Source organism: Neoarius graeffei, chromosome 5 (genome assembly GCF_027579695.1).
Source record: "Neoarius graeffei isolate fNeoGra1 chromosome 5, fNeoGra1.pri, whole genome shotgun sequence".
Classification (NCBI taxonomy): domain Eukaryota; kingdom Metazoa; phylum Chordata; class Actinopteri; order Siluriformes; family Ariidae; genus Neoarius; species Neoarius graeffei.
The window spans coordinates 1,078,034-1,102,582 of record NC_083573.1 but is presented as its reverse complement, the minus strand read 5'-3'; the positions used below and the strand labels follow the sequence as shown (position 1 = coordinate 1,102,582).

General features: G+C 43.8%; 2 protein-coding genes and 1 long non-coding RNA gene across 3 annotated transcripts in view; all 3 read right to left on the bottom strand.

Moving 5' to 3' along the window:
- The window catches only part of LOC132886362 (uncharacterized), a 180,230-nt gene that overhangs the window by 44,065 nt on the left and 111,616 nt on the right, over positions 1–24,549 (bottom strand). The window lies entirely within an intron of this gene.
- Positions 13,997–15,160, bottom strand: LOC132885841 (NACHT, LRR and PYD domains-containing protein 1b allele 3-like). Its single transcript, XM_060920357.1, has 2 exons — positions 15,108–15,160; positions 13,997–14,315 (listed from the first exon to the last, which is right to left on the bottom strand). The coding sequence occupies exons 1-2, from the start codon at positions 15,115–15,117 to the stop codon at positions 14,053–14,055; spliced, it is 273 nt and encodes a 90-aa protein (XP_060776340.1). The 5' UTR covers positions 15,118–15,160; the 3' UTR covers positions 13,997–14,052.
- LOC132886363 (uncharacterized) lies at positions 16,852–17,463 on the bottom strand. Its single transcript, XR_009654684.1, has 3 exons — positions 17,367–17,463; positions 16,995–17,105; positions 16,852–16,912 (listed from the first exon to the last, which is right to left on the bottom strand). It is a non-coding gene; the product is annotated as an uncharacterized LOC132886363 (long non-coding RNA).

Here is a 24,549-nt window from a genome sequence, read left to right as displayed (position 1 = left end):
TTTGTCTTTGTAAAATTAAAGCAGAGAAACATGTATAAAGCAGCCAGAAACTCCTGAACACTTAGATGTACAAAACTGAAGACCTTCCCCAGGTGAAGCCCAAACTCCTCTCTGAAGATTTGGGTACACACTCCTGAGTACACTGACACTTCTCTCACATCAATGCCACACTCTCTCAGGTCTTCCTCATAGAAGATCAGGTTTCCTTTCTCCAGCTGTTGGAAAGCCAGTTTTCCCAGTGCCAGGATACTCTCTCTGGTCTGCTGAGGATCAGGCTCACATTTCTGAGGGTACTTTTGCTCCTTGCGTTTGATCTGAAAGATCAGGAAGTGTGTGAACATTTGAGTCAGAGTCTTGGGGATCTCTCCACTCTCCATTTCACCCAACATTCTCTCGAGAACAGTGGCTGAGATCCAGCAGAAGACTGGGATGTAGCACATGATGTAGAGGCTTCTTGAGGACTTCATGTGTGTGATGATTTTACTGGCCAGGCTCTGATCACTGATCCTCTTCCTGAAGTACTCCTCTTTCTGAGGATCACTGAACCCTCGTACCTCTGTTACCTGGTCTACACACTCAGGAGGGATCTGATTGGCTGCTGCTGGTCGAGAGGTTATCCAGAGGAGAGCAGAGGGAAGCAGATTCCCCTTGATGAGGTTTGTCAGCAGCACATCCACTGAGGCCGACTCTGTCACATCACACAATCTCTCATTGTTGTGGAAATTTAGAGGAAATCGACACTCATCCAGACCATCAAAGATCAACAGGACTTTGGAGATGTTACAGTCTATTAATCCTAGTTCTCTCATTTCTGGGAAAAAGTGATGAAGGAGATTCATCAGACTGAGATTTCTCTCCATCAGATTCAGCTCTCGAAAGGGAAGTGGGAACATGAAGGTGACGTCCTGATTCGCTTTTCCTTCAGTCCAGTCCAGAATGAACTTCTGCATAGAGACTGTTTTTCCAATTCCAGCAACTCCTTTAGTCAGCACACTTCTGATGGACGTGTCTTTAAAGAGATCATTACACTTGATGGGTGTCTCCTGCGTTGCTGGTCTCCTGGACGCTGTCTCAATCTGTCTCACTTCATGTTCTTTATTGACGTCTCCACTCCAACCCTCTGTGATGTAGAGCTCTGTGTAGATCTCATTCAGAAGAGCTGAGCTTCCATGCTGTGAGATTCCTTCATAAATTCTTTTGAACTTCTCTCTCAGGTGGGATTTCAGCTTTTGCTGACACACAGAGACCGCAGACTCTGAGAAACAAAGTCATAACATCTTTTAATGCAAAATCACTGAGAACAATATAATTTAAAAATTTGATGTATGTTTCTCATTAATTATAAAAGTTATAACTGAAAACATTGCAAACTGAAGCTAATTCCAGAGTTCTAAAATCACTGACTGATTCAGCTTGATAAATTTAAGATGATACATTTAAATATGAACCAAACTTATGGAGATAAAATAAAGCCATGATTCAGAGCTCTTACTGTTCTGCAGTGTGTGAGCGAGATCTGTGTGGTTCATGTTCTTCAGGAAGTGCAGTGTGATCTTCAGCACTCCCTCTCTGATGCTGCTCTGATCCTCCTCATCCTCCACCTCCCTCTCAGAGCATGCTGGGGAATCTGGACTCAGGAGCTTCTTAAACCTTTTCAGCTCCTTCTCTATCACAGTGATGACTTTGTGTTCCAGCTCCTGGTTAGAAACACACAGGAACAGACTGAAATATTATAATGTTAGACAATGAGAGAGGATTTATTTCAGGAAAAGAAGAAAAGTCTCTTCCTATTCCCACAGTTACAACTGAAACTCTGTCTGATTATCCATAATGCAACTGTATGTGGATAAAACTGCACACACACACACACACACACACACCTTGAATATGGACTCCAGTTGACTTCTGCTGATGTTTGATTTCTTCTTTTGTGGTCTGTGAACAAACAAAACACATCCTGTAATATGGACTATATGTACCATAGCTGTCCAACACACACTAATAAATACAGAGACAGATATTTAACACTGTCCTCTTAACACAATACACTGAGTTCAGGATTTCCTCACTGATACTAACATACTTACAAACACATGAATGAATGAATGAATGAATGAATGAAATAGTGATATAGTGATGAATGTCCCAGGTGTAAATGTTCTCGTGTTCCACCACAGACCCTCCAGCTCTGGGACTGCAGGCTGAACTGAACTCTCACAGCAGTTTTCCTCACTGCCAGTCCGAGAGCTGCAGCACTGCACAGTTTAGTGTTTTACTGCTTCAACACCTGATAAAGCTCATGAAGGGCTTCATCATGAGACCAGTGAGTTTGATCAGGTGGAACAGCACCGTAAAACACCTCACTGTACTGACCTCACATCAGCAGAACCGTCTCGGTCTCTGAAGGCAGCTGGACGTCCCACTGACATCTCACTCTTCATGGACACACAGCTGGGTTCTGGTGAGTCTGATCTCTTTCCCTCCATCATTCTACAACACAGATATTATTACATCCTGTAATTAAGGTTAGTGAACATGCTAATATAAAATGGAGTGTCTCCAGAAGACTGCATATCGAGTTTGAATTCGTGTTGCACAGATCGTCTTAGTCTCAATTCAATCTTAGTCTAATAAGCAGCAAATTAAATAATACAGACAAATAAAAGTCAAGGCCTCACATTTCAACCAACCATTTTATATCTATAAATGTTTAAAAGGCTCCGACATTAAAAACAGGCGAAAACATGCGCGCGCACACAAAAGCTCTCTCCAAACAATAAATACTTGCATTGTGTTCAAATGCATTTGCAGGGTTCTTTTGTGACTCAACAACCGCTTCAAACGGAGTCAGTGTTTGGTGTCTGTCCAACCATTTCATGGAAAAACACAAGAGTCTTTCTATAACTCGGGCTATGTTCCATGTCCATTGATGGTAATTATATTTATTCTCACTATTTTCTTCAAAAAACATCAAATATTACTGATTCATGGAAAGCATGTTATAATATCACACAAACATGATGTCCATCCTCTGCTTCACTGCACCTGAACTTTGTCATGATGTTCCTGAATTGATTGTTTTTGCTCTGTTCGTTTTTCAGTTGAGGGAATTTTATTTTCAAAATCATGAATAAAATGTGTCAGTCAAAAACAACTATTTCTTATTTATTTCAAAAGTCTAAAAATGAAAGAAAAATATTCTTTAAATGGATTTTCTCATTTAACTCATTTAAAAATCTAAATTTATGAATATCCGCAAAAAAAATGGGAAGCCCCTCGTTGGGCAGCCAGTCAGAAGTCTGTGATCAAACAAAGAAAAGTCCTTTTACAATGATTTTAATAGGAGCTGCCATTTTGTTTTGGGCCAGTTCTGGGGAGGTACTTTGTACTGGGACAGATTGTATAAAACCTCTGCCATCTCTGGAGGAATTTCAGTGTGTTCCGGAAAACACTCAGTGCTGGCATTGTCTTCACGATAAAGGCGCTTTCAGATAACTTCTTTTGTGGAAGTGTGTTTTTGAAATTCAGACATCCATGACATTCTCCTGCGACATCCATGAAGATGGCGAAGTAATCTGTCAAGAACGCAGGCAGCAGATGGATGTCAACACAGAAAAAGGATTTTATTCAAGCAAACAGGCACCGGCCAGGTGATAAGTAACCAAACCTGGCAAGAAATTAAAATATATATATATATCAGAATATCAAAATTCAAGGTTTGTTCAGGTCAGGAATGGCCCACCGAGAGTTTGCAGTGATCTGTTGGAATCGTGTGCTGTGGTAACAGTGAACAGGTGAATGAAATCAATAATCAGGTGACTGAGCGGTGAGGTCGAGGCTGGGTTCTGTGGTCCATGGTGACCATGTTTGAAGGCCACTGTGAATTATGGGAAGTGGAGTCTTGAGTGCTTCCAGGTGCAGACGTGACAGGAGCTCAGTAATGCACAATATCGATTGCTGTTTATTCAACAGTTACGTCCAGTCCCCTAATCAGACCAGCTGACTAATCAGACAAGTTGGACTGAATAGCAGCAGGGCTGTGAAAACTAAGCCGACAATGAAGCTGAAGGCAAATGTGTACATTCTGGATTTTGTTGTTGAGAAAAGAATGAAAACATCTCACTATACTGACCTCAGATCAGCAGAACTGTCTCTGAAGTATACTGAATGGTCCTTTATCTATTGACTCTTCATGGACACCGAGCTGGGTTCTGGTGAGTCTGATCTCTTTCCCTCCATCCTTCTGCAATGGAGATACAGATACAATACAGAGTATATGGATGATTGGATATCGAGTTTGAATTAGCACAGAATCTCTTCAACAATTTTTGTCTAATAAACACAAAATAACACAAGACTTCTGTCTCAAAATAAATCAAAGCCTGATAAAAGTCTTATCAAAGCCAACAGTTCAAAACTAAGGAACATTTGCAAAAAGGGGGATTAAATGCCTTGTTATTTGGTTTCAGATTATCAATCTGTGTACATTGTGATTAGTTTTATTCGTCATGTCTCATGTGTTTATACAGACCCCTCTGAAAGCACTGGAACAGCAAGGGCAATTCTTACATTTTTCTCATTTACTTGCAGACTATCTGTTCCAATACTTTTGCTCATTCAAATAATGGGTGGTCTGCCTCCAGAGGTGTCGTGTTCTGTTGCTGAACACATCGAGATGTAATGATCAGGAAATGAAGCTGGAATTCTGATCTTTGGGCTCATATTCATTTTTTGATCTCAAACCCAAATGTGTTTGGTGTGAAGTAGAAATAAGAGTTGTTCTTGCTGTTCCAATACATTCAGAGGTTTCTATTAAAGCTTTAGATGGAGAAACTCACCTTGTTTTAGTCCTAAAAGAGTTTTTCACCTCGACACAAAATTCAGCTGCTGAGTTCTGCTTTCTCTTCCTGCTCTGGTGGGGGAAAGACACACACACTTCCTCTTCTTTTTCTTCTTCTTCTTCTTCTTCTTTCGGTTTTATGGCGGTTGGCAACTAGCTTCAATGGTGCATTACCACCAGCAGTTGGACTGGGGTGTGATACTTGAGTTTAAAAACAAACAAACCTAAATTATTTGAATTAGACCTGTGTTCCTTCAGAAGCTAAATACATATTTGAAACAGACTTCATATTGTACTTCTTTGCAGAATGTCCTCCAAGTTTAACACTAATTGTTTCCCTTTCAATTGTAAAATTAATCTTTGTCTTTCTTCCTGGTATTTAGGACATTGCAAAATAACATGCTCTGTAGACTCTGGGCTGCCACAGAAATCGCATTTTCCATCTGCATGCTTTTTTATTATCACCAAAGAACTATTTAATCTTGTGTGTCCAAACCTCATTCTCGAAAAAGCATCCTCCTCTTCCTTACTTCTGTTGGTGTTTCTGCTCTTTCCCACTTTGTTCTGGATATAAAAAACACTGTCTCCCAGTCTGGCCATTGTCTCATAATGTTTGCCATTTTCCCTTAACTATGTTTTTAACCATACTTTTAATTTCTGCCTTGCTGTAAGCGAATTCAATATCTATGCTGGGATTTCCAGCTGCTTGTTGAGCACATTTATCTGCCATCTCATTCCCTCCAACTCCTATATGAGCTGGTACCCATACAAGAGTTATCTTAACTCCTGTCTTTAACAGATTATTTGCAACTTGTAATATTTCAAACAAAATGTCCTGCCTTGATTTTGACTGGGACGTTCTCATGCTAATCAAAGCTGAGCTGGAGTCTGAAGCAATTACTGCCTTCCTTGGCCTGTTAACTTCCACCCATAGCAGGGCTCGCCACACAGCAACCAACTCTGCTGTATAAACTGCTAGATCATCACTGATTCTTTTTCCTACTTTGACTTTAACTTTGGGATAACAAAAGCAACCCCAACTCTTTTACCAGCCATTTTAGAGGCATCTGTGTATAGAGTTATATCCTCTCTATACGTCTCCATAAGATAGCTCTGAACCCTTAATTTGTCCATGTTGCTCTCTTGCATCTCCTCTAATAACCCCAGGTCAATGGATACCTCTTTAAAAACCCATGGTGGAACAGCTGGGATAGGCACAGTAGAACTTATCATTAATTCACTAAACCCCATCTCATTAACTTTATCATTAATCACCCAACCAAAACTTCTGACTTGGGCATTTCCACACTCTTGACATTGCCTCAGGACTGGTTGATATGATTTTCATTATGACCCTTCAAATTTGCCCAATACACAATGGCTAACTGTTCTCTTCTAAGATGAAGAGGCATTTCTCCCATCTCCACCTGGATAGCTGGCACTGGAGTAGTTTTAGTAGGAAAGGGGGATAAAAGTGATGAAGTGATAGAAATTGTGGTGGCACCAATGTAAGAAGGAGTTATAGCTATAAATCTATTTGTTATACTGATCTGTAAATGTTACTGTAGCACCACCATTGCATGTAGGTTGACAAAACTGTACTTGTTCATTGTGTGAAGTTCTCTTTTATGTGTCGTTGCTTGACACAGTGTGATTGTGTGTTATGAAGTTTGCATGATGCCATGTCATGCCTGTTCATTGTGTGAAATTATGAATATTCTTATTTTTAAACATACAGTTGAGTGTCACTATTGCTTGGCACAGTGGCATGGTGTGTTACATCTAAAACTAAATAAAAAAGGAAACACAAAATAAAAAGTAAAATGCACCCATAAAGTCATTGCTGGTGATAAATTGTGTCACATTCATCTCATTATCTTCGGCAGAGCGGTGGGTTTAAAAACAGGCTGATGAATATATGGACTCGTTGAATGAGGACTTATCGTTGAGTCTCTAAAATAGTCATTGAATTAAGTGACTTTTGTAGGTAAAATTAGGTGTTTAACAACCTGTTAAAAATACACCAGAATGCAGGAAATGGCCTCTAATTAATTAAAAATGTTCTGGGGGAGGACCCCCAGACCCCCCCACCAGTGTCCCCCCCCCCATTAAAAATGCTTCTGATGCCCCTGGTTCTCTGCATAGTGCAGTCATGTCTGAAGTGTTAAATGTGGCAGCGGGGGCGTGGTCAAGCGCCGGTCTGTGACAGGAGGGCGGAGTTGTGGAAGATAAGTGGCAGAATCGCTTCACCTGAGTGTGATTAACCTATGTTTTGTGTGTGTTCTCCCCAGTAAACCGCGCCCTACTTAAGGAGGGAGAGTGAGAGCGGAGGGGAGTCAGTGAGAGGAGACGACACTCTGCGTGTGCGCGAGTCAGTCTCCGAGTGTTCACGTTAAATGTTAGACTGAAAAGTTTGGCAATAAAAACCATTTTGCATCCTGATCTCTGTCCTGCCGTCTTCTGTGCTCCACCCACACACTGAACCCGCTACAGTGGTGCCGAAACCCGGGAAGGTGGAGCACCGGTCCTGCAGCCCCATGGAATCCTCCCCATTCGCGGACTTGGTCCACGCCCTCGCCACGGCTCAGCAGAGCCAGCACCAGGCACTCATCACGCTCCGGAAGGAGCAGGAGCGCCGCTTCGAAGCCCTGGTGCTGGCTCAGCAGGAAGACCAAGAGGCGTTCCGGCGCCTCCTCGCGTCGGCGGGGTCCACCAGCGCCCCGGCCGCGGGCCCATCTCCCATCACCTTGACTAAGATGGGCCCACAGGACGACCCCGAGGCATTCATCGCGTTATTCGAGCAGGTCGCCGAAGCCTCGGGGTGGCCGATGGAGCAGCGCGTGGCGCGCCTCCTCCCCCTCCTGACGGGAGAGGCGCAGTTAGCCGCACTACATCTCCCCGCCGACCACCGGCTGGCCTACGCCGACCTTCGCCGGGCTGTCCTCCAGCGCGTGGGGCACACGCCGGAGCAGCAGCGCCAGCGCTTCCACCTGCTGCGGATGGAGGAAGTCGGCAGCCCGTTTGCGTTTGGCCAGCAGCTCCGGGACGCCTGCTGGCGGTGGCTGAGGGCCGAAGATCGCGACGCCGAGGGAATCATCGACCAGGTGGCGCTGGAACAGTTCATCACCCGCCTGCCCGCCGGAACCACGGAGTGGGTCCAGTGCCACCGCCCGGCGTCGCTGGATCAGGTTGTAGGACTGGCGGAGGATCATCTGGCGGCTGTCCCGGTGGCAGGACAACGGATGGCATCATCATCTCTCTCCTCTTCTCTCTCTCTCTCTCTTCCCCCTCCTCCCGTGTCCCGTCCTCACCCCATTCCCCCACCACGGAGGCGGGGGCCGGCTCCACCCCAGCCAGCCCTCCACACCCGTGGTGCCCTCCCGTTTCTCCCTTCTGTGTCTGTCTCTCCCCCCCCCTCAGGTGAGTGACCCTCAAACTACAGCTGCAGAGGGGAGGCCCGGGCCGGTTTGCTGGCGCTGCGGGGAACCGGGCCACCTGCAGCAACAGTGTGCCGCGATGGAGGTGGGTGCGGTGGTGCGGATCCCTGACGCGCCAGAGGCTGCCCTCGATCAGGCCGGAGCATATCGCATACCGGTAAGTGTACAAGGGGCGACATATCAGGCGTTGGTGGATTCGGGTTGCAATCAGACCTCGATCCGCCAAAGCCTGGTGCAAGACGAGGCATTGGGGGGAGCACAAGGGGTGAAGGTGTTGTGTGTGCACAGGGATATTCACTACTACCCGTTGGTGTCGGTTCACATATATTTCAGAGGGGACAAATCCATAGTGAAGGCGGCGGTTAATCCTCGCCTTACCCACTCTTTGATCTTGGGGACTGATTGGCCGGGATTTCGGGGGTTGATGGCACGCCTAGTAAAGAGTGGGTCCTGCTGGTTATCAGGGGAGGGTCCCGGTGTCACTTTGGCTGGAGCTGCGGTCACAGAGCCATCTACGTCATCTCTGCGACAGAGTGAGGAGCCCCCGGCCCCTCCTCTTTCTATTGGGGAATCCCTCGCGGATTTCCCACTGGAACAATCGCGAGATGAAACTCTGCGACACGCGTTTGACCAAGTGAGAGTAATCGATGGTCAAACGCTCCAGCTGAACGCCACCCCGCCCTTCCCCTATTTTTCCATTTTAAAGGATAGGTTATACCGAGTGACGCAGGACACTCAGACGAAGGAGCATGTCACCCAGTTGTTAATTCCAAAGAGCCGCCGGGAATTGGTATTCCAGGCGGCTCACTTTAATCCCATGGTGGGACACCTCGGGCAGGATAAAACACTCGCCCGGATAATGGCCCGATTCTATTGGCCGGGGATTCGCGGCGACGTCCGTAAGTGGTGTACGGCGTGCCGCGAATGCCAGTTGGTAAATCCAGCGGCCATTCCAAAAGCGCCCTTGCGCCCCCTACCATTAATCGAGACCCCGTTTGAAAGAATTGGGATGGATCTCGTCGGGCCATTAGATTGGTCAACACGAGGGTACCGCTTTATATTGGTTCTGGTGGACTATGCAACGCGATACCCAGAAGCAGTGCCTCTTCGCAATATCTCCGCATGTAGTATTGCAGAGGCCCTCTTCCATGTCATCTCCCGGGTCGGAATCCCGAAAGAGATTCTGACTGACCAAGGCACTTCGTTTATGTCACGAACACTGGCCGAACTGTATGGGCTACTGGGTATTAAGCCGATCCACACCAGCGTGTATCACCCACAGACGGACGGTTTAGTCGAACGGTTCAATCGCACCCTCAAGAATATTATCAAAAAATTCGTAAGTGAGGACGCACGTAACTGGGATAAGTGGCTCGAACCCTTGTTGTTTGCAGTGTGAGAGGTCCCCCAAGCCTCCAAGGGGCTCTCCCCATTTTAATTATTGTATGGGCGTAAGCCGCGCAGCATCTTAGATGTACTGCGGGAAAATTGGGAGGAGGGACCTTCACAGAGCAAAAATGAAATTCAATACGTTATGGATCTGCGCGCAAAACTCCACACGCTCACCCACCTAACTCAGGAGAATTTGCGGCAGGCCCAGGAATGGCAAACCCGCCTGTACACCAAGGGCACACGCCTTAGAGAGTTCACTCTGGGAGATAAGGTACTCGTCCTGTTGCCCACGTCGAGCTCCAAATTAATCGCCAAGTGGCAAGGGCCCTTTGAGGTCACACGGCGAGTCGGGGACGTCGACTATGAGGTTAGGCGAATGGACAGGGAGGGGGCGCTACAGATCTACCACCTCTATCTGCTGAAGCTCTGGAACGAGGAGGTCCCCGTGGCGTTGGTGTCGGTAGTTCCGGAGAAGGCGGAGCTGGGGCCGGAGGTCCAAAAAGGGACATTGGCATCTCGTACCTCTCCGGTCCCCTGTGGAGACCACCTCTCCCCGACCCAACTCACGGAGGTCGCCCAGTTGCAGGCCGAGTTTTCGGATGTGTTCTTGCCCCTGCCCGGTCGCACCAACCTCATAGAACACCACATAGAGACGCCCCCGGGGGTGGTAGTGCGTAGCCATCCTTATAGATTACCTGAACACAAAAAAAAAGGTGGTTCGGGAAGAACTTCAGGCCATGCTCGAAATGGGCATCGTCGAGGAGTCCCACAGTGACTGGAGCAGCCCGGTGGTCTTGGTTCCCAAGGCTGACGGCTCGGTCCGGTTCTGTGTGGACTATAGAAAAGTCAACGCGGTGTCTAAATTTGACGCGTACCCAATGCCTCGTATTGATGAGCTGCTCGATCGACTAGGCACGGCTTGCTTTTACTTGACACTGGATTTGACGAAGGGATATTGGCAGATCCCCTTGACTCCTTTATCCCGGGAAAAAACGGCCTTTTCCACACTGTTCGGCTTACACCAGTTTGTCACACTTCCGTTTGGGCTGTTTGGGGTGCCCGCTATGTTTCAGCGGCTGATGGACCGGGTCCTCCGGCCCCACGCCACCTATGCGGCCGCTTACTTAGACGACATCATCATTTATAGTAATGACTGGCAGCGGCACCTGCAACACCTGAGGGCCGTCCTTAGGTCACTGAGATGGGCGGGACTCACTGCCAACCCAAAGAAGTGTGCGATTGGGCGGGTGGAAGTACGGTATCTGGGCTTCCACTTGGGTAACGGGCAGGTGCGTCCCCAAATTAATAAGACAGCAGCGATTGCGGCCTGCCCGAGGCCCAAGACCAAAAAGGGGGTGAGACAGTTCCTGGGGCTGGCTGGCTATTATCGTAGGTTTATACCTAATTATTCGGATGTCACCAGCCCGCTGACTGACCTCACTAAAAAGGGGGCACCAGATCCGGTCCAGTGGACAGAGCAGTGCCAGCGGGCTTTCTCTGAGGTAAAGGCTGCACTGTGTGGGGGGCCACTTTTGCACTCACCTGACTTCTCTCTCCCTTTTTTGTTACAGACGGATGCGTCGGACAGAGGGCTGGGGGCCGTTTTGTCCCAGCAGGTGGGGGGAGAGGATCGCCCAGTATTATACATCAGCCGAAAGCTGTCAGTGCGTGAGGGGCGCTACAGCACCATCAAGAAAGAGTGCCTGGCGATCAAGTGGGCGGTCCTCGCCCTCCATTACTACCTGCTGGGGTGCTCTTTCACCCTCTGCTCGGACCACGCGCCCCTCCAGTGGCTCCACCGCATGAAGGATGCCAACGCGCGGATCACCCATTGGTATCTAGCGCTCCAACCTTTCAACTTCAAGGTGGTCCACAGGCCGGGGGCGCAGATGGTCGTGGCGGACTTCCTCTCCCGTCAAGGGGGGGGGAGTCGGCTGCAGGCCGGACATGCGCCCGGCCTGAGTCGGGCGGTGGGGGTATGTGACAGCGGGGGCGTGGTCAAGCGCCGGTCTGTGACAGGAGGGCGGAGTTGGGGAAGGTAAGTGGCAGAATCGCTTCACCTGAGTGTGATTAACCTATGTTTTGTGTGTGTTCTCCCCAGTAAACCGCGCCCTACTTAAGGAGGGAGAGTGAGAGCGGAGGGGAGTCAGTGAGAGGAGACGACAGTCTGCGTGTGCGCGAATCAGTCTCCGAGTGTTCACGTTAAATGTTAGACTGAAAAGTTTGGCAATAAAAACCATTTTGCATCTTAATCTCTGTCCTGCCGTCTTCTGTGCTCCACCCACACATTGAACCCACTACAATAAGTGTGCTTCTCATATACTTATTTTAAACTAAAAACAAGGGAGTATGCTTTCAGTTTACTTTTTATTTACTTATCAGAGATATACTTAATGAAGTTATACATACGTATATCTGGCTTATACTGAAAAGTATCCAGAAAAGTCTAAGTATATTAAGCTTCTACTGATACTTAAACATTTGATCAAGATATACTGAACAAAAGGGGAATAAAGTATTAAAATATTTGTGCCTTATAGACAGCATTGTTGACTCTTAGTTCCATGCAAGGTTTGATTTATTTATTTATTTCTCCTGATGGGCGGCACGGTGGTGTCGTGGTTAGCGCTGTCGCCTCACAGCAAGAAGGTCCAGGTTCGAGCCCCGTGGTCGGCGAGGGCCTTTCTGTGTGGAGTTTGCATGTTCTCCCCGTGTCCGCGTGGGTTTCCTCCGGGTGCTTCGGTTTCCCCCACAGTCCAAAGACATGCAGGTTAGGTTAACTGGTGACTCTAAATTGAGCGTAGGTGTGAATGTGAGTGTGAATGGTTGTCTGTGTCTATGTGTCAGCCCTGTGATGACCTGGCGACTTGTCCAGGGTGTACCCCGCCTTTTGCCCGTAGTCAGCTGGGATAGGCTCCAGCTCGCCTGCGACCCTGTAGAACAGAATAAAGTGGCTACGGATAATGAGATGAGATGAGATTTCTCCTGATTGGGATTATAAATTTTTATTTATTTATTTATTTATTTATTTTTCTTTAGAGCTTGGATGTCAGTTTCAGTTGTCATTGCCATGGTTTTATACTTTGGCATTTTATACAATGTTGTTTTAAATTTTGATTTTTAAAGGAAATGAATATGTTCTTAATCCTGAGGATCTGTTGTTATTTTGTGAATTCTTACTTTTAGAACTTCACTGTAACTTAAGGTCCAAAACAAGTTGTCTCCTGGTAGTGTGAATGAGGTAAGGGTTAGGGCAAGAAAACTAATAGCATACCGAGAAGGATAATTGCAGAAAACTTCAAAACTAAAAAGTGGACTAGATTGAGGCAGTGGGGGCGTGGCCTAGCATCAGTTTGCAAATGGAGGGCGGGGCCAGTGAAGGTAAGTGGCAAAGTCAATGCACCTGTGGTTAATTAATGTTGTGTGTGTTGTTGCAGTGACAGAGGATAGAAAAGGAGGGAGAGAGCAGAGAGAGGGAGGCTGACCTTCAGCACTTGTTTTACTCTTTGTCCGGGGACATTTTTAACGGAAAGTGGTTGGTGGACAAAAGCTGAAGCGCCTCAGTGAGAGGTTCAGTTGGATAACAAACGCGGAAGGTTTGAAAGTAAAATACTGTCCAGTGAATGTAAAGTGGACAATGGCAGAGGAATCAGATGGCAGTAATATGAGAGATCATTATGGTTTGGATGATGATGAAATGTTTTGGGAGGAAGTGAGGAAAAAAGAAGCGAGACCAAGATTTGATTCTAACAGCAGCAATGAATCCGTAGACACTGTTAAAAGGAGCAAACAGGAATTAAGAACTAGAACCAAGGAGCCAGACAAAGAGGTTTGGAAAGTAATCATAGTATTTGATCAACAAGGAGGGCCAGACCTACACCCCATTCATGTTACCAAAGCAATAGAAAAAGAAAGGTAAAATTAATCATGCTCGATTTATGGGAAATGGCAGGCTACTGATTTTTGCAGCATCAGAAGCTCAGCGAGATAAGATCTTAAAAAAGACTACATTAAATCATTCTAAAATAACATCACACATCCCAGGAATAGCGGCAAAGAAAAGGAGTTATAACTGGGATTCCAGTTTCACTGTCCATTGAGGTCAAGAACAATCTGAAAGGGGGAGAAATAGTCGATGCAAACCGCTTGACTACAGGCAAAGAAAAGAGAGTTTGTCAGTTTTACTCTTTTTTTAAGAACAAAATGCCTGCCAAAGTCCAAATGGGTTTCCACAGGAATATTTGAATTTTTTTTGTTTGTTTTACTGCAGTCTGCCATTGGCTAATAAAATTATTCATGAAAAGTGACGACATTACAATGGCTATTATTGAGTTTTAAAAACCTGACACATTAAGTACTAATTTTTATTGTGACAGTGTTGCATTATTCGAATCCTGACTCCAGGTCATTCACTACAAGAAGCTCCTTCTCCTTCAGGACTTTATAGAATTCTGCTTTGGCAGCTCTTCCTCCTGAGTCGAGAAACCTGTACAATTTCCTCATTTTCTCCTGTGGTGTTGTTGCCTCGATGAGAACACTGTACATTTCACTGTTGATTATTTTCTTGGTGAGTAGAGTGTCTATTTCCAGTACTGATGCAACTCTCTGTATGAGCGTGTCTCTGTATTTATCTACAAATTCAACACCTAAAATAGAGAGAAACATTAACTTATAACAATGTACACTGCAGGACTCTTTCAACAGAATTCATCCCAAGTTCATCATCAGGACATTTATTTTGACAAATCAAGAATTTAAGATCAATGAATTTCATACAAACGTCAGGATCATGGATTGGAAATTATTTATATTTCTAACAATATTTTACACAATATTTAACAAGTTCTTGAAAATAGATTCAAGTGTTTGAGAACATACAATGCATAAAGAGTTTATGGGGTCAGAACTTGTTTCGTGTTTTTCAATCAAACAAATTGTGCTCGGGCGGCACGGTGGTGTAGTGGTTAGCACTGTCGCCTCACAGCAAGAAGGTCCTGGGTTCGAGCCCCGGGGCCGGCGAGGGCCTTTCTGTGTGGAGTTTGCATGTTCTCCCCGTGTCCGCGTGGGTTTCCTCCGGGTGCTCCGGTTTCCCCCACAGTCCAAAGACATGCAGTTTAGGTTAACTGGTGAATCTAAATTGAGCGTAGGTGTGAATGTGAGTGTGAATGGTTGTCTGTGTCTATGTGTCAGCCCTGTGATGACCTGGCGACTTGTCCAGGGTGTACCCCGCCTTTCGCCCGTAGTCAGCTGGGATAGGCTCCAGCTTGCCTGCGACCCTGTAGAAGGATAAAGCGGCTAGAGATAATGAGATGAGATGACAAATTGTGCTCAATCAAGCAAAAACTAAATCTAATGTTGCAATGTCCACTTTCTTCTTCTGGAAAAGAGCGTATGAAGTTTAAAGATAAATTACGCAAAGTTCAGTCAGAAAATCTTACCTTTATCCATTACAACTGGAGCTGCTTCTCGACTATTCACTGAGGAAGCATGAGAAAAACCAACATTTAGTACAATGTTTCCTGAAGTCATATCATAGTAAAGTCAACCGAGAACGATATATAGATGAGCATCCCAGGCCTTATACATCAGTGGTGAAGGTGAGTGTGAACCTGGAAGGTTTGGAGTGGTAACGTTCTGGGTTGACTGTGGCAGGATGAAAGCTACACTAATCCTTTCTGTCAAATTAGAAAACAAAAAGAAACTCTTGGATGCCTGGAAGAAAGACCTGACGAGGCTTCCACACCTCCTCACCAATTTCATTTGAAAGACCTAATGTGAGGACTTCAACTTCCGTCTTAAGGATAGTGTTGCCACCTGTCCCGGTTTTTCCTGATTGTCCCGGATTTTCATGGTCTGTCCCAGAAAAAAAAAAAAATCCGGGACACTGAATGTCCCGTTTTTTTGTACATGATGGGCAAAATGTGTATTTCAACTTGCGAGCCAGCTGAGAACCAGTTTGCTTTTCCGTCGCTCGCTGTGCTAAGCGGAGCCACGTCATTATGTCGCTGAATACGTCATTACGTTGCTGCATATGTCACTTACGTCGCTGTATACGTCAGTTATGGCGCTACGTTTACATAAACCTTGGCACGAATATCGAAGCAAAAACAACATGGAAGCAGCACCAGCAGCAACAACAACAATAATAATAATAATAATAATAATAATAATGGCTGACTTCGCGTTTGTACAGCTGCGGCTTCTTGTCGCTTAAAAATGGCGATCTTTCACGGTCTTGTTATTGTTGTTGGTCTTAACAACTCCGCCCCCCCGCTGACGTAAGCGGTTCTTTCCTCTGGCCCAGCAGAGAGTTGGTGCTAGCCTGAAACCGGTTTTTCTGGCCCCAGAGCCAGTTCTTTGTCAGTGGAAACAGAAAACCCGGTTCCAAACTAAGCACTGGCCCCTAACCAGCCCTGGAACTGCTTTGGTGGAAAAAGGGGCAATGGAGGATGCTTGGACTGATAAAAGAAACAGACTCTCTGTTGCAATGGTGAAGGATGAGCTTCAAGTCAGGCTAAACTTTCAGTTGTCCTGTACTGACTTCAAGACATTCATTGAAAATCAGCCAGGACTCATAGCAGCAGCAAAGAAAAACACCAAATATAAATGGAAGATTAGGTAAGGTTTTGGTGAATTAAATGAAATAGTGTAGTGTAGTACATACTCCTGTATGTGCCCAGTTATATCAGTTCCATGTCCTCCTATGTATTTGTTTAACCAAGAGCAGCAGAGGCACAGGCAAGCACAAGCAAAGCACACACCACACTCTAAGCAATCAGGTAAGCTGTTTGACACTACACCTTACATTATTACATTCAGGTATTCTTAGATACAATGAAAAATTAGATTATTTATTTTTATTCCACATAAGCAAACAAATAGAACTTAATTATGTATTCCCCTTTTACCTGTGCCCACTACTGCCCCCAGCTGTCCACAACCAAAAACTGTTGGAAATAAACCAAAATAATGAAGACCTGCTATATTATGTAAAGCAATTAACTAAACAAATAACTAGCAAAAGCGTCATTTTTACTAATTAGAGCAATACAATTTCAGCGTAGAAGGGCGATTTTTGTCTTGGGTTAGATATGCGAAGGGCGCCGTTGCTTACAAGCAAAAAGGTCGATTGGATGGTTGAAATGTCCAGGATTTTTGTCAGACACAGGTGGCAACCCTACTTAAGGATCACCTCAAATGTGATGTGATAGTTGGGTCCATAGTCACAGAGAAATTTCTCAACCTAAAAATAACAAAGCTAGCTGAATGCACTATTTCAATGTGTTGTTAAATCTTATTTCTCCACAAACGAAACTGTAGTTTACCTCTGGCTCGGATTTATGAGGTTCACAGAGTGGCCTGTATTTTTTACCAGGTGTCAGTTCACATCCGGAGGTGAAAGGAATGTATGTGCTGTAGTTGTGTCGTTTCTGCACCTTCATGGTCATTGAAGAACATTCAAGAAAAAGATTGAAATGAACTGAATTAAATAAGCTTAATTTTAGTGAACTTTAAATTAATGAATGAAAAAAGAAAAATCTAAAATATCCGATAATCGATAGTTTGGTAGAAATTGTGTTCATCATAAAGAAAAGAAACTGAAACTTCACATGTGAACACCATCTGGAATAAATTGAATGCAAACACTAAAATGTAATTAAAATAAATAAGTTGATAAAGGTGGGTTTGTAGATTACCTCTTCAACTGGCACATTTCCTGGCAACAAGTGAATGTTCAGTTCTCTCCTCCTTTCCTTCTTTCCAGTCTTTTCATTGTAGAAGAGAAGGATTTAGGCACTGATGGGTTTTTCCCCAAAGATCCTTTTTATAATCAGGCCAAACAAGGAGAGACCTTGGACTTCCAAGATCACATGTGTGTTTGTATTTTCAGGGGCTGAATGATCTCCACATTACCCTCAATGAAATGTGCCATAGCCAGTTCAATCTGATTGCGATCTAGAACATATACAGTGCTGCTGAGAAGGAACTGAGAGGTAAAAGCCAAGATCCAGCAGACAAACCCAAACATCTTTATACAAGTTATTTTTCCAATTATTATGGTGTGTATGGTGCCATTAGATCCTCCGATGAGCAAAAACATCATGACCACTGACAGAGAAAGTAAATGCTGTTGATTATCTCATAACACCGGTGCATGTCAAAGTCGGGGATATATTACACAATGAGTGAACAGTCTGGTCTCATGGTCAACATGACGAATGTGAGAGAAATTGTAAGGTGTAAAGACCTGAGTAACTTTGACAATGGTCAGATCTTTGGAGCTACAGTAGATGGTCAGAGCATTTCCAAAATAGCAAGTCTTGTGGGGTGCATCTGGCCAGAAGTGGTGTGAACCTCCTGAGAGTGGTCTGAGGATGGATGAACCATGAACTGGCAGCAGGTTGCTGGGCACCCAAGGCTCATTGGTGCCTGAGAGAAACAAAGGCTATTCCATCTGGTCCGAACCAACAGATGGGCAACTGTGGCATAAGTCACAGAATATTTTAATGATGGTTCCTGAAGGAATGTTTCGCAACACCCTGCTGTGTCTGGGGCTGCGTAGTTTCAGACCTGCCAGAGTGCCCGTGCTCAGCCCTGTCCTCTGGTAAAAGCACCCACAAGGAGCACACAATCACCAGAACTGGACCTTGGACCAACAGAAGATGGTCTTCCCATTTTCTTTGACATCACATGGCTTTGGCAGTATATTAGTGGTCAAAATGTTTTGGATCATTGGCATATTTGAAAGATATGTCTGCTACAGAGAAAGCAGAGTTGTATGACAAGTCCTTGAGAAGTTTACTGGATGTAAATGCTTCATTGATCTCTAAGACTATCAGGATCAAGTACATCTCACCGTGGTACAACACAGAACTCAGATCTATGAAGAGAGAGATACGAAAGTCAGAGAGAGCTTGGTTGAAATCACAGACAGTTGATGACCATTTGAAATTTAAGCACGCTAGATCTGAGTACATCAGGAGGTGTAATGAAGTAAAGATGATATACTGCAGCAATGAGGTTCAGAAATGTGGTAGTGACCAACAGAAGCTGTTTAAGTTGATTGAGAACCTTACAGAGGGTGCTGCAGTTTCTCTGTACCCTGAGTGTATCAGTGATCAGCAACTGTGTGAAGATTTCTCTAGTTTTTTTATTGACAAAATTGATAAGATAATGAGTGATATCGAGGACATCATTCACTCAGAGAATATTCCTAACGTGTAACTATGGTAGCTGTGCTCCTAGAGAATACCAATTTACTGACTTTAATATGTTGTCCACTGATGATGTTAGGAAACTCATCAACAAGTCCAAAACCAAGTCATCACGGCTGGATCCAATACCCACAGCCCTCCTGAAGCAGTGTATTGATGTGCTAATCCAGCCAATCACTGATATTGTGAACACTTCTTTGTGTGAAGGTGTCTTCCCCAGCAACTGGAAGATTGCACTCATCATACCACTGCTTAAAAAGATGGGACTTGAGCTTATATTCAATAATTTTAGACCAGTGAGTAATTTGTCATTCATGTCCAAGCTAGTTGAGAAGGCTGGCCTCACACAATATGTAGCTCACCTGAAGCAGATCGACAGATTCTCCAGCATGAACTCTGCATACAAGGAGTACCATAGTCCGGAGACATTGTTGGTAAAAATTCACTCTGATATTATCAACAACATGGACTCTCAGAAGGTGACACTACTGGTCCTATTGGACCTGTCGGCCACCTTCGACACGGTCAGCTTTGACATGCTCACCAGTATATTTCGGAGCCAGTTTCACATCTCAGGAAACGTACTTTCCTGGTTCCAGTCCTACTTACAAGATAGGGACCAGCGTGTCATCATTAATAATGCAATCTCTGACCATCACAAGCTGAAGTATGGCATCCCCCAGGGAAGCTGTGCTGGTCCGGTGGTTTTCCTGGGATACCTGTGCTCCTTGTACGACATCATTGAGAAGCACCTGCCTGTGGTCCAGGTCGGCGGATATGCAGATGACCATCAGCTGTATCTGTCATACAAGCCTGGAGATCACTTATCTGAGACCGGTGCTGTCGACAGCCTTCATGCCTGTATCTCCAAGGTCAGGGCATGGATGTTATCCCATCGGTTGAAGATAAATGACATGAAAACTGAGTTCATGATACTTGGAACTCCACAACAGCTTGCGAAAGTGACAATTCAAGACCTTGAAGTTGGAAACTCTTACCGTACATCAAGCCTGTGCAGTCACTAAAAAACCTCGGTGTGGTCTTTGACCAGCAGCTCAAAATGACTCATCATGTGAACTATATATGTCAGAAAGGTCATTATCAACTTAAGCGAATCAGGCAAATACGGAAATATTTGGACAAACCAGCCACAGAGAAAATTGTCCACGCGTTTGTGACTTCTAACATAGATTACTGCAATGCCCTGTTGTATGGGGCCCCAAAGTGTGTGATCAACAAACTACAAAAGCTGCAGAATTGTGCAGCCAGAGTTGTGTGTGGTGCCCAGAAGTACGATCACATGACACCACTTTTGAAGGATCTCCATTGGCTGCCAGTTTCTTATCGTATCTTATTTAAGATTGCATTATTGACATACAAGTGTTTGAATGGGCTGGCACCGAATTACCTTAAAGACCTTATTGAGATCTAGACTCCACAACGAACTCTAAGATCCAGCAGCCAGGGCAACCTCAAGGTCCCTAGGTGTAGGACTCAGGTTGGGACCCGAGCCTTTACTCATGCACCTCCACAAGTATGGAACTCCCTCCCCATTGACATTAAATTCTATGATCTGGACTCTTTTAAGAAACATCTTAAATCATACTATTTTAAACAAGCATTTTAAATTGTATATTTATATATATACATATGTTTTTAATTTTATTATATTTGTTACTTTATCATTTTTACTTCATTCCCTATGTTATGTACGTGCATTGAGATTTTTTTTTTCTGCACTGAATAAATAAACTGTTAAACTGTTAAACATATTTTACAATATTGTTTATTGATGACATTACAAGTGCACACGTGATTTTAAAGATGAATAAGTAAAAAAAAAACAGGCTTCCCACTTTTTATGTGTATGTTTCAGTTGGATTACTGTTTAACTACCATCTCACATCATTCTCACAGAGAATTCTACAGTTCTCTTTGATTATATTGATGATAAACATGGAACTCAAAATGATCTCACCTGTTTGTATCTCACAGTGTGGGAAGTGCAGATAAAGAATTGAACCTTCAGCGCAGTTGATGTTGTACAGGGGTCCTGCAGGCTGGAATTGGCCCAGGCCCTGCAACTGACCATTATCCCAGGACACGACTGTGTACAGCACTTCCCCATTCTCTTTCATCTCAAAGCCAAGGTTGGTCAATTTACAGTGAAACTGACCAGCACGAGAGCAACGAAATCTGCAGAGTAAAATACAGAAAGGACAGTAAAAACACAAAAATCTGGCTTGCTTTTTAATGTCAGTAATTCAGCAGATTTTTGTGAAGGACAGAATAAAATATGCCTGAGGTACCTGTATGCACTGCTGTCATCACCATGTTTCACTAATTCAGGGATGAATACCTCTGTGATGACTGAATGCTTCTGAACAGGAAAAAAACATGAATAAACACACACACTATATATGTAGAGACGGACTGCCATGCCATAGTAACCGTAGTCACCATCTTCCCCCTTTCACTGTACAGCATTGAACACACCAATCCCTGTACTCGATGCCATGTTCTATCTCTGCCCATTCTTCTGACTCCATGTAATGGTATTGGATACAGAGATGATACTGGATACCAAATACAGTGACGTCACAACTGTGCTTTAAACCCACGGCGGAATCGAAATTCTTTCTCTCTGGCGGTGGGTTTCCATGCGTGAAAGAGATGTCGTTGCATCTGTGCTACAGGAGAACAAAGGACAAAGAACAAGCTATTGATACCGGACCTTTAGCCAAAGTTCAATGTATTTGATCTTCGCATAGTTGTAATAATAACTGAACTGGTTAGTTACTGCAGCCCACGCAGTATTTTAAAGAGAAAAGGCGACCAGATCCCTTTCCTCTTTCGCAACGTCGATGAACTACAAACAAGATTCCTTCCAGATCATCGGTGACCGACAGGACACAGAAGATCTTCAGCTGATGAGCTGTAAAGTGAAAGGAACAGAACTGTTTTCTCCCTGGGCCTGCGCTCCGTAATACTCCACTCCTCAACATTGGGATTTCAGGAGTAGCTAAGGTTGAGTTGAAGTTTGGCTTTGAGGCCTAGCACAAAGGCTTGCACATTCCATTCACAGCCTCACTCCCCTCCTCCTTCTCATGCACCTACGCACACCCTCTCTCCCTCGCACCTCCTCATCTTGTTAGTGCGCTGCTGCGCACACGCATGCACACACCTACACTCACACACACACTCTTACACACACACTCTCACACAGACACACAAACACGTGATTTCCCTCTCACATTTTAATATCCATTCGCCCCTACACTGTAACACTTGCATATAGCTTATTACTTCTGATCACCATAAGTGCCTTAGTTATCATCATATACACGACTGATTCTTATTTGTATACATTGTATCACCATTTATATGAAATTATTCCTTGGCTGCTATTGTTGCTATATCTGATCAGTATTAGTTTGCTAATTCATGTCAGCTATTTCAATAAATGGTATCTTTGGAGTAAACTGTGTCCTGTCGATTGCTACAACATTCACTGAGTGCCAACCTCTGCCAAACAAGGACTCTAATTGCCTCTGCCCATTTGGTTGTTATATGAATGTTATAGATCTAGAGTAAACGTATAACATTAGAGCTACAATACTCACTAAAACTATAGCAACATCACGAAGTGATTCCATTGATTTTAAGAGTTTAGCTATAAACTCTTAGACACTTGAATTAATGATTAATGAATTTATGAGACGGATCCATTTTAACATGAGACTGATTCGATAAGCCTATATATATATATATATATATATATATATATATATATATATATATATATATATATATATAAATTATGTGGTGCCAGTGAGCCTACATATATGAAGACTCAAAAATGGTACAGTTGAGACCAAAAGTTTATCTACACTTAATTACCATTTGGTGGCATTGCCTTTTAATTGCTTGAACTTGAATCAGATGCATTGGATAGCTTTCCACAAGCTTCTCACAATACTTCTGCTTGTTCCTTCTGACAGAACTGGTATAACTCCATGAGGTTTATGGGCCTCTTTGCTCAGATACCCTTTTTCAGATCAGTACAAACATTTTTGTTGGGATCCAGGTCTGGGCTTTGTGATAGCCACTCCAATATGTTCACTTTGTTGTCTATAAAGCATTTTGTTATAATTTGGACATATGCTGAGAATCAATGTCCAGGTGGAAGACCTAGTAGTGGCCAAATTTTAACTTTCTGCCTGATGTCTGAAATGTTGCTTCATTATTTCGAGATAATCCTCCTTCCTCAATATGATGTCCATTTTCTGAGGTGCACCAGTCTCTTTTCCAAGAAAACACCCCACAGCATGATGCAGCCAACCCCATGCTTCTCAGTAAGGATGGTATTCTTCATTTTAAATGCTTCATCCTTTTCCCTTCATACAGAGTGCTGATTTATTATGGCCAACCAGTATTTTCTGCTTGTTTGTTTCACCTACACCATACCGATAAACCTTACTGAAAGAACATGAGATCACCTGCTCTCTGTTCTCCTGCTGCAACTTCTGGTTTTGTTCACTGTTTAAAAACAGATACACAAGATTATAATTATTGACTGTCAGGTCCATAAATATTTGGATAGTGAAAGTCTTATTTTACTGTTATTTTAGCTGTTAACCACAATGGATAGGATTTGAAATTAAAAATGAAGCTCAAAGTGCAGATTTTCAGCTTTAACCTTCATCCTACCAAGTGGGGTCCATCTGGACTCCGCACCTATATGTTTGTTTGCCATTTTAAAAATATGTGACATACTGCCTCATCATTTTATGAATTTGTCGGAATTTATGTCTTAATTAAAACACTAAAGCACCGGAAGATCAGCTTTTTGCATTGTGAAGATATAATTAATTTGTTACTGGGGTCCAACCGGACCCCAGAGTAAAGTTTATCTGTCTTTCATTTTATAATTGAATAGCACACTGAAAGTTAACTTCTTTTATTTCTTTTATGTTCCATAATGAAACTACCAAGGCATTCCTTCTTGGGGTCCGTGTGGACCCCACTGCTGCAATAAGCACAGGCTGCAAAACAAAAGCCCTAAATTATTTTACAATTATTTTTTTGTTTTAAATTCTGTAAGAAAAGACCTAAATTGTAATCCAGAATGTTTTACAGCTGCATGAGCTGCAAAAATCATGTATATAATGACAATTTTTTTTTGTGGTGCTATAATTTGCTACATGTATGCTAGTTATTGCAATATTATTGCAATGTTATTGCATTTATAATACATCATTGATATTCAGCCATAGTGGATTTTGTTCTTCAATAAAGTTATGTCTGTTTGCTGCATTGAATTGGTTCTTACTGCATTGATTTCAAGGTATTACCTCCTGGGGTCCATACGGACCCCGCCTGGTAGTTTGTGTATGTAAAATTGGCTGGTAGGATGAAGGTTAAGTGTGTTCTTTATGCCTTGGGCCCTTTAGTGTATTGCTGTTATTAATACAAAATGTTCTGAACAAAACTTATCTGGTGATTTTGTCTTTATAAGCTTTAATTTTAAAGAAAAGTATTGGGGTCCAAACGGACCCCACATGGTAAGATTAAGGTGTAAAATAGCATGGTAGGATGAGGGTTAATTTGAGGATATTTCCATCCAAGTCAAATGAACAATGGATAAATGTCAGCATTTTTGTAT